This window comes from Bidens hawaiensis, unplaced genomic scaffold (genome assembly GCF_021521415.1).
Source record: "Bidens hawaiensis isolate Kalapana, Puna unplaced genomic scaffold, B.hawaiensis_p1.1 tig00010102_1, whole genome shotgun sequence".
NCBI lineage: Eukaryota > Viridiplantae > Streptophyta > Magnoliopsida > Asterales > Asteraceae > Bidens > Bidens hawaiensis.
The window spans coordinates 693,969-703,895 of record NW_027491762.1 but is presented as its reverse complement, the minus strand read 5'-3'; the positions used below and the strand labels follow the sequence as shown (position 1 = coordinate 703,895).

The following is a 9,927-nucleotide window of genomic DNA, read 5'->3' as shown; positions in this document are numbered from 1 at the left end:
TTTGTCGTGTTGTGACTGAATAAAAACAAGCAGACTTCTTTGTTGATTCTCTGATTGTGGCTACTTGAGAATTCAAGGAAAAGTTCTTTTATTTGCAACACTGTTACGACCTATTCGAAAGAAAAGAAAATAATTGTTTATTTATTTTTTGGTTGAATAAGCCAAAAGTCAAACAAGTGGTTTGGTTTTTGTTTTGAAGATAAAAGGGGACTCCAGAGGTATTCGTGTTCCAATGGCTTATATTTGTTCCAATGGAGTGGAGTAAGAGGGTTGGACAAGTAGGTTCAATTCATAGTTTGTTTTATACGGTTTGAACGAGTTATGTTCTGACAAAGGTTTTGACTTAAATGATGTGCTCGTGTTTTGATTCGGGAACAAAAGAAGAATAAGGAAGATTGATGTTCGCTTGATTAGATGACTAGAATCGTAGCCAAAGGAGTGGTTATGCGAGTACATACGAACGAGTGAATGGTCGGGGACAGGGTCACAGAGGTAGTCGAATTCGGGAGAGTTGAAGAACAAATCTATGGATCAAGAAAAGTTTCAGGGAGATCAAGGCCAAGATGGTTGTGAAAACTGAGAAGGTCAAGTTCATGGGTCAAATCAAACAGGGCAAAATAGACATGGTCGGAGTTGAAGAGCCACAAATATCGAGTCGGAAATTAGGAGGTGATTGTTGGAAGTAATTTCCAAATTAATAGGCTCGTCACGTGTAGGTGACCAGGTTGGACATATTTAGTTTGTGGGATTCATTAATATTTAATGGGTTCATGGAGTTACAATTATGGTTTATTATATTTGGTATGTCTTGACTAATAAGTTAGGTTAGTCTATATAAACCGAGTTATGGTTAGGCATTATAAGAGGGTGAAAAAGATGTAACCGAGTTAGGGTTTGATAGAGTTATAATCAGTTTTAAGAGTTAGATTTTCTAATTAATAAACAAGAGTTATTTGTTTAAATTGTGTTTGATTATCGATATGGGACTTGAGATTCCACGATTAAAGTTTAAGATAATGCAAACGTGTTCAACTACTTGGCATGTCGGTGCTATAAATTCGACATCTTTGATCATTCAAAGTAGGCATGCTGAAACCTAACGTATCGAGGCCTAATCTAACACCTGGAAATGAAGCCACAATCCATTAACGTCCTGACAGCAAGGCTCATGCTATGTTGGTTGCTAATTCAGATGCGAGGCTCATGCACTAGCATGTGCATGGTTATGATGATAAGAGAATGTCACATACCATCTTTTTATGATCGTTTTGCTAAGTTTATACTTGAACAATGGGGTTTACTTGCCAATGTGGATATCAATGTGTACAACCTCAGTGAGATAGACGACGTGTACATTCCTTGGTGCGTTTTCTCACTGAACGCATCTCATGTCACGAGGTTTTGCCGATGCCTGATGAGTCCAAGGCTTGACTAAACCAATAGACCCTAATCACTAGCTGGACGGATTAGTTGGCCTTGGGCAACTCAGGGCGCCACACAAGGCCTCGAAAGATGACCTCGTGACATTAATCTCTCTTAATTCGATCAATCGAGTTGAGCTCGTGCTCCATTATTTTAAACAAGCGGAGCTCAAGTTTACACAAAGCCATACCTAACTTGGTTCATTTACGCCACAAATATCATTGAATCAAGGAACCCAAAAGCATATGATTATTGTAACAATATTATTTCTTATTACACAAATAAAAAATTGGAAAAGCACAACCCTATAGTTTGGTGAAAATAAATAAATAATCATCTTACACCACAAAAAGTTGAAAAGACAGCAAATCTGGTGTTAAACAATTGATTCAACAAAATGATATTTTCATTCATTAAACTCTCCAAAAAAAAATCCGAAAATATATTAGAAGTATCATTATAATCCATGTGTAACTAAAATATGTGTTTTTCTAATGTACCCTCACAAAGAAAATACTTAGTTCTTGACCATCAGCAGCACCTTCAGGATTAATCATCTGAAAAGCCTCAGAATCTTTACTTCCCACCACTCTTTGAAACCTAGCCCTCATATAAGTCAACTCACCGTCCAGCATCGTCTCTTTATCCGACAACCCCGGCAGAACTCCGGCACCCATTGACACCCCTCTCAACGACTGCATAACATGAAGCTCATCATCAGTCATTTGTTTTCTCCTAATAGAATAACCATACTTCCTTCCATTACAATATACCCCCCACACAAACTCCTCTAAAACCTTTTTTTTATTAGTTTTGGTCTCACTTTCAAATGATAACCGGACTACATCGGATGCCATTTCCTTTTGGAACGCGGCCGAGCTCATTGGAAGCTCGATCACGAAAACTGGGAGTCGATGTGGGTCTTCTTGGATGGCTAGGCTTACTCGGCCACCTCGTTGGCCAAATAGGGTCCCGGTGGTGGCGTGATCGGTTAATAAAGGGTTTCTTGGTCGGCCTAGAAGAGTGACCATCTTGCAACCGGAGGTTAACATGGGTAGGAGCTTGAACATGCGGAAGATACCGCCTGAGCCGCCAAGGCGGCTCTTTGATCGTTTTTCTCTAGTGGTGGTGTGTTGTAATATTGATTCTATAGCTGGATTTTCCATTTGGTGAAATGGGCTTGAGTGAATAGGAGGCATGGTGTAAATATGGTACAAAATAAGTTATGAGGAACTAAATCTTGGAAGTATATATATACATATATAAGGACTATATATGGTCTATAGGGGTGGATCCATTTACATACCTTATGTTTCAAAATCTGATATTGTTTCTACTGGTTTCCTATTATAACATCTTAAAATCAAACCGCCAGTATAATACACTTTGCAACTTGTTCATGTTTTTAGCCGGGTATTGGTGGTTTACTTGCATGACTCTTTTATCATCACATTTTGCTTGTATTAGTTTCCGATGATAACATCTTATGCCATTAGTTGGTTAAACAAAGTATCTACGGGCGAAAACCTATAACATGAGTTTTTCAGTAACTTATTTTGTTGTTTAATGGAAAGAAAACTTATATCAAAGTATTATATAACTTATATAAATATATGGAATATATTTAATATTTTCTAGTTGTCATTTGGAATAATTTCATTTAATTTGTAAGGTAGAAAGGTGCTAAATAGCGACTAAATGGTCCTACTTGGTTAGAGCAAGCAATAGGCAGCCTAACTACATACCACATGCATCGCTACTTCCTTCTGAATAACTTATACCAAACCATCATTCAATCCACGTAGTGATTTTCACGTATATACTACATAATATTATACTTTAATGTTATCTTTATCTGCATTTCTTATATCCGTATTCTCATCTAATGTATGAATAAGACTATCAAAAGGTGTTGAAATGCTGGCGCAAATAAAAGGTTGTGGTTGTTTTAGTCACAACAATGCAAAGTATGGGTGGGAAATTAAAGAGTTCGTCGAACATGTGGACGATAACGTAAAATGCTTCAACTATGACAATTGGATTAAAAGTAATAATTTGATAATGATATAAACTATTTGTGTATTGTAAACTTGATTTGATTGTTTTAATATTTAGTTAAGGAGACAAAAGGTGGGTAGAGGGTCCAAGGTTGATGTGACCAAGTTTATTGTGATGAAAAAGGATAAAAGAATTGGTCAATTGGAAGTGAGGACGGAAGATGATAGAGATTAAAGGTGGTGGCTGGACCATGTACAAGATTTGTGAGGAATTTTTGTGAGTGAAAAATATATATATATATATATATATATATATATATATATACTTCGGAGATAACATTAAATTCTTAGATAGGTAACCATCTCTCTTTAACTAAATCAGCAATTCTTCTTTCTTTCTTTCTTTTTTTTTTCAAAAAAAAAAAAAAAAAAAATAATAATAATAAAACCGGTTTTTAAAGAGAGGAGTATAAAAGCCGCATTATTACTTGGCTTTTCTTGTTTAAAAATATATATAAATACAAAAGACATATTTGTAATTGCTTACATCACTCTCTTCTTGTAGAAACGTGAAATGAATCTGACCTGACCCATGACGATGTTTCCACGGACTTCGAGATGAACGAACCACGACTTGCTTGCTTCTGCTCCGACCGCTGCTGTGATCTGCTGTGACTTTTGGGGGTGTGGAGGTGACCGCTAAGAAATCCAGAGGATCTCTTGTTCACAGACACAAAAATATGGTGGTGGCTCTTATTGAGCTATCTTCCAACCCTTGATAAGGAGGTGGAGATCTCCTTATATAGGGAGCCTCATGGCCACCATCATGGTACCCTAATGGGCCTAGCCCAGTTAGGGTTACCTCCACAAAACCCCCTCAGCCCAATAACAAATGTATTAGCCCATATAATAAAATAAGCCCAAAACATAATAAATTAGGGTTCTTAGTACCATACCCCGACAAGCCCCCCAAGTCCAGTGTTGCTCCTAGGCGTGCAAGCGTTTAGGTGGAGCACTGGACTTTATAAGGAGTGCTAGATCGTGAGGCGGTTTCTTCCCTTTCCTTCGGCCTTGTCTTTGAGTTCTGGGAGGTTTTCTCCATGATGGTGACATGTTGTGATCCTTATGATGATGATGGTGCACTAGTATGAATAAGATATAGCACGCATCATAATAATAGTGGCGCGGGGCCTGATAATAAAGCTTGCGCGCGAGGCGACTTATGAGCTATAATAATAACAAAAGCCTGCGCGCGAAGCGACTTACGAGCTGAGAATAATAAAAGCCTGCGCGCGAGGCGACTTACGAGCTGAGTAATAAAGCTGGCGCGTGCGGCGACGTACGAGCTAAGAATAATAAAGCTGGTGCGCGCGGCGACTTACGAGCTGAAGAATAATGAAGCTTGCGCGCGAGGCGGCTTACGAGCTGTAAAATAATAAAGCTTGGCGCGTGAGGCGACTTACGAGCTGTAGAATAATAAAGCTGGCGCGTGAGGCGACTTACGAGCTTGTAGAATAATGAGAGCCTGCGCGCATGGCAACTTACGAGCTGTAATAATAAAGAAGCTGGCGCGCGAGGCGACTTACGAGCTTGTAGAATAATGAAGCTGGCGCGCAAGGCGACTTACGAGCTTGTAGAATAATGAAGCTGGCGCGCAAGGCGGCTTACGAGCTGTAAAATAATAAAGCTGGCGCGTGAGGCGACTTACGAGCTTGTAGAATAATGAGAGCCTGCGCGTATTGCGACTTACGAGCTGTAATAATAAAGAAGCTGGCGCACGAGGCGACTTACGGGCTTGTAGAATAATGAAGCTGGCGCGCAAGGCGACTTACGAGCTTGTAGAATAATTAAGCTGGCGCGCAAGACGGCTTACGAGCTTGTAGAATAATTAAGCTGGCGCGCAAGGCGGCTTACGAGTTGTAATATGATGATAATGACTGGCCAAGGGCCTCTTCTGCGCAGGATGACTATCCCGGCTTGTCTTCAAAATAATAATGGAGGCACAAACGGCCAGATAATAATAATGATGTCACAGGTGCTTGCGCGGCTCGTGGCCGAACCATTTAGTATGGCGCGTAGCCATATGGGTTTATGAGTATTCCACCCTTGGCGCGAGGCCTGTGGGTTTATGAGTATTCCACCCTTGGCGCGAGGCCTGTGGGTTTATGAGTATTCCACCCTTGGCGCGAGGCCTGTGGGTCTATGAGCATTCCACCCTTGGCGCGAGGCCTGTGGGTTTATGAGTATTATTCCACCCTTGGCTCGAGGCCTGTGGGTCTATGAGCATTCCACCCTTGGCACGAGGCCTGTGGGTCTATGAGCATTCCACCCTTGGCGCGAGGCCTGTGGGTTTATGAGCATTCCACCCTTGGCGCGAGGCCTGTGGGTTTATGAGCATTCCACCCTTGGCGCGAGGCCTGTGGGTTTATGAGTATTATTCCACCCTTGGCGCGAGGCCTGTGGGTCTATGAGCATTGGCCTGTGGGTCTATGAGCATTCCACCCTTGGCGCGAGGCCTGTGGGTCTATGAGCATTCCACCCTTGGCGAGAGGCCTGTGGGTTTATGAGCATTCCACCCTTGGCGCGAGGCCTGTGGGTCTATGAGCATTCCACCCTTGGCGCGAGGCCTGTGGGTTTATGAGCATTCCACCCTTGGCGCGAGGCCTTTGGGTTTATGAGTATTCCACCCTTGGCGCGAGGCCTGTGGGTGTATGGGTATTCCCAACTTTTAAGTTTGAGCTAAGGCTCATATTTTTGGGCTAAGGCCCTGACGTTTTAGAGTTAAGACTCGTCAACGCGTTTGAGCTTGAAGCTCGCGCATGTATGTTTTACTTCGTTTTATTTTTAGTTTGATGTCAATATAATGTTGTCATATTGCTCAAATTAACAAAAGGAAGTGTGAAACATGTATGCAAAAACATGTATGCGGTGGCGCGAATGCAAACCGCTGTGGCGAAGAGTGATCGCCGGGAGTGCGCATGCGGAATCCGAAGTTGATCCGCGGTGGCGCGCATGATCTAGAGATTTTGAATGCGTGAGCATCTGTGATGTGTGAGCATGCGTGATGCGTGAGCATGCTTGATGTTTGAGCATGCTTGATGATTGAGCATGCTTGATGTCTGAGCATGCTTGATGTTTGAGCATGCTTGATGTTTGAGCATGCTTGATGCGTGAGCATGCTTGATGCGTGAGCATCGATGCGTGAGCATACTTAGATGTTTGAGCATGCTTGATGCTTGAGCCTGCTTGAGCATGTGCTATGCGCCATGAGCATAGGTTTTGGCTGTCTTCATGACATCTTCATTTTAAGCCTTGGTCTGTATCTTGTGGGTTGACTTTTCGCGCGCTCGGTGCCTGCGCGCATGTTTGAGCATGCTTGATGTTTGAGCATCGATGCGTGAGCATGCTTGATGCTTGAGCATCGATGCGTGAGCATACTTGATGTTTGAGCATGCTTGATGCTTGAGCATGCTTGATGTTTGAGCATGCTTGATGCTTGAGCATGCTTGATGTTTGAGCATGCTTGATGCTTGAGCATGCTTGATGTTTGAGCATGCTTGATGCGTGAGCATGCTTGTCGCGCGCTCGGTGCCTGCGCGCATGTTTGAGCATGCTTGATGTTTGAGCATCGATGCGTGAGCATGCTTGATGCTTGAGCATCGATGCGTGAGCATACTTGATGTTTGAGCATGCTTGATGCTTGAGCATGCTTGATGTTTGAGCATGCTTGATGCTTGAGCATGCTTGATGTTTGAGCATGCTTGATGCGTGAGCATGCTTGTCGCGCGCTCGGTGCCTGCGCGCATGTTTGAGCATGCTTGATGTTTGAGCATCGATGCGTGAGCATGCTTGATGCTTGAGCATCGATGTGTGAGCATACTTGATGTTTGAGCATGCTTGATGCTTGAGCATGCTTGATGTTTGATGTTTGAGCATCGATGCGTGAGCATGCTTGATGTTTGAGCATGCTTGATGTTTGAGCATGCTTGATGCTTGAGCATGCTTGATGCGTGAGCATGCTTGATGCGTGAGCATGCTTGTCGCGCGCTCGGTGCCTGCGCGCATGTTTGAGCATGCTTGATGTTTGAGCATCGATGCGTGAGCATGCTTGATGCTTGAGCATCGATGCGTGAGCATACTTGATGTTTGAGCATGCTTGATGCTTGAGCATGCTTGATGCTTGAGCATGCTTGATGTTTGAGCATGCTTGATGCGTGAGCATGCTTGTCGCGCGCTCGGTGCCTGCGCGCATGTTTGAGCATGCTTGATGTTTGAGCATCGATGCGTGAGCATGCTTGATGCTTGAGCATCGATGCGTGAGCATACTTGATGTTTGAGCATGCTTGATGCTTGAGCATGCTTGATGTTTGATGTTTGAGCATCGATGCGTGAGCATGCTTGATGTTTGAGCATGCTTGATGTTTGAGCATGCTTGATGCTTGAGCATGCTTGATGTTTGAGCATGCTTGATGCGTGAGCATGCTTGATGTTTGAGCATGCTTGATGCTTGAGCATGCTTGATGTTTGAGCATGCTTGATGCGTGAGCGTGCTTGTCGCGCGCTCGGTGCCTGCGCGCATGTTTGAGCATGCTTGATGCTTGAGCATCGATGCGTGAGCATGCTTGATGCTTGAGCATCGATGCGTGAGCATACTTGATGTTTGAGCATGCTTGATGCTTGAGCATGCTTGATGTTTGAGCATGCTTGATGCTTGAGCATGCTTGATGTTTGAGCATGCTTGATGCGTGAGCATGCTTGTCGCGCGCTCGGTGCCTGCGCGCATGTTTGAGCATCGATGCGTGAGCATGCTTGATGCTTGAGCATGCTTGATGCTTGAGCATGCTTGATGCGTGAGCATGCTTGATGCGTGAGCATGCTTGTCGCGCGCTCGGTGCCTGCGCGCATGTTTGAGCATGCTTGATGCGTGAGCATGCTTGATGCGTGAGCATCGATGCATGAGCATACTTAGATGTTTGAGCATGCTTGATGTTTGAGCATGCTTGACGCGTGAGCGAACCCAGATCTGATTCAGCACAGATATGAGGGTTTTCCCCAAAATATCAGGTATTTCTTCCTATGTATTTCCAGATCATTGTTCAGATCCGATAGTATTTCTTCTTGTGTTTTTCTTCCAACAGATCTGATAGTATTTCCAGATCTGGAAATATTTTTTAGATCTACGGAAGAACATATCTGAGAGAAGAAATCGTAGATCTGAGATATCGATGAACAGATCTGGAATATTGATGAACAGATCTGAGATATTGATGAACAGATCTGGAATATTGATAAACAGATCTGGAATATTGATCCGTATATCTGAGATCTTGATGAACAGATCCGTAGATCTGATGAACAGATCCGTAGATCTGAGATGCTGATGGACAGATCGGAGTGCCGAAACGAGAAGCGAAGTGTGGATCATTGCCGTCCCACGGATGGCGCCAAAATGTAGAAACGTGAAATGAATCTGACCTGACCCATGACGATGTTTCCACGGACTTCGAGATGAACGAACCACGACTTGCTTGCTTCTGCTCCGACCGCTGCTGTGATCTGCTGTGACTTTTGGGGGTGTGGAGGTGACCGCTAAGAAATCCAGAGGATCTCTTGTTCACAGACACAAAAATATGGTGGTGGCTCTTATTGAGCTATCTTCCAACCCTTGATAAGGAGGTGGAGATCTCCTTATATAGGGAGCCTCATGGCCACCATCATGGTACCCTAATGGGCCTAGCCCAGTTAGGGTTACCTCCACAAAACCCCCTCAGCCCAATAACAAATGTATTAGCCCATATAATAAAATAAGCCCAAAACATAATAAATTAGGGTTCTTAGTACCATACCCCGACACTTCTTAACTCTAATTATATCTTTCAAGTATTACGTACACGTTCGCTATACAGTTTTTTACGGCTCTCTATTTAGCATGGTTCTTTATTGAACACCGCCATTACACCGATGACTTGCGGTAGAATAAAATAAACTAAAGCTTGGGCTCTCAACATTTAGAGTTTGACTATGTTCGATTCTCATTTGTTTCTTCCTTCCCGATTACAACTCACTCAGCTTCCAATCTCTTAAATTTCGTATTGGAATTGTGTGACACTGCACCTATTAATCATATACAAAAACATGTTATCATATTCTCATGTCTTATGATCTTAAGAAAAAAACATACGTATAGGACCCTAATCTTAGAAATACACATTAGACTTGGCAAAATATAATGAATATTCACGTGAGAAACCAAATTAAGGTTGCATAACTTGAACATGAGAACTCGGTTTTTGCTAGTTGAGAGATTAATGAAATCAATAAATAGTTTAAATACGAATTTTAAAATTTATGTTTTTTAATTTAGAAAAGCATAGATATGTGTATAATTTCCACAAGATATAGAACAAAAAAAAGTACGATATTTTTGTGCATATGAAGAATGGGGCTTTATCTGAACATTATAACATGGGATGTTTGAAAATGGCATTAACTTTATTTTATACCCTTT

The 9,927-nt window shown here is 42.5% G+C and overlaps 1 protein-coding gene across 1 annotated transcript; it reads right to left on the bottom strand.

Moving 5' to 3' along the window:
* Positions 1–1,902: 1,902 nt before the first annotated feature.
* LOC143534185 (protein MIZU-KUSSEI 1-like) lies at positions 1,903–2,756 on the bottom strand. The gene has a single exon (XM_077028741.1). The coding sequence runs from the start codon at positions 2,619–2,621 to the stop codon at positions 1,914–1,916; it is 708 nt and encodes a 235-aa protein (XP_076884856.1). The 5' UTR covers positions 2,622–2,756; the 3' UTR covers positions 1,903–1,913.
* Between the last annotated feature and the right edge of the window lie 7,171 nt (positions 2,757–9,927).

Coding starts and splice junctions, on each gene's coding strand:
- LOC143534185 (XM_077028741.1), bottom strand. CDS start 2,621: ATGCCTCCTATTCACTCAAGCCCATTTCACCAAATGGAAAATCCAGCT.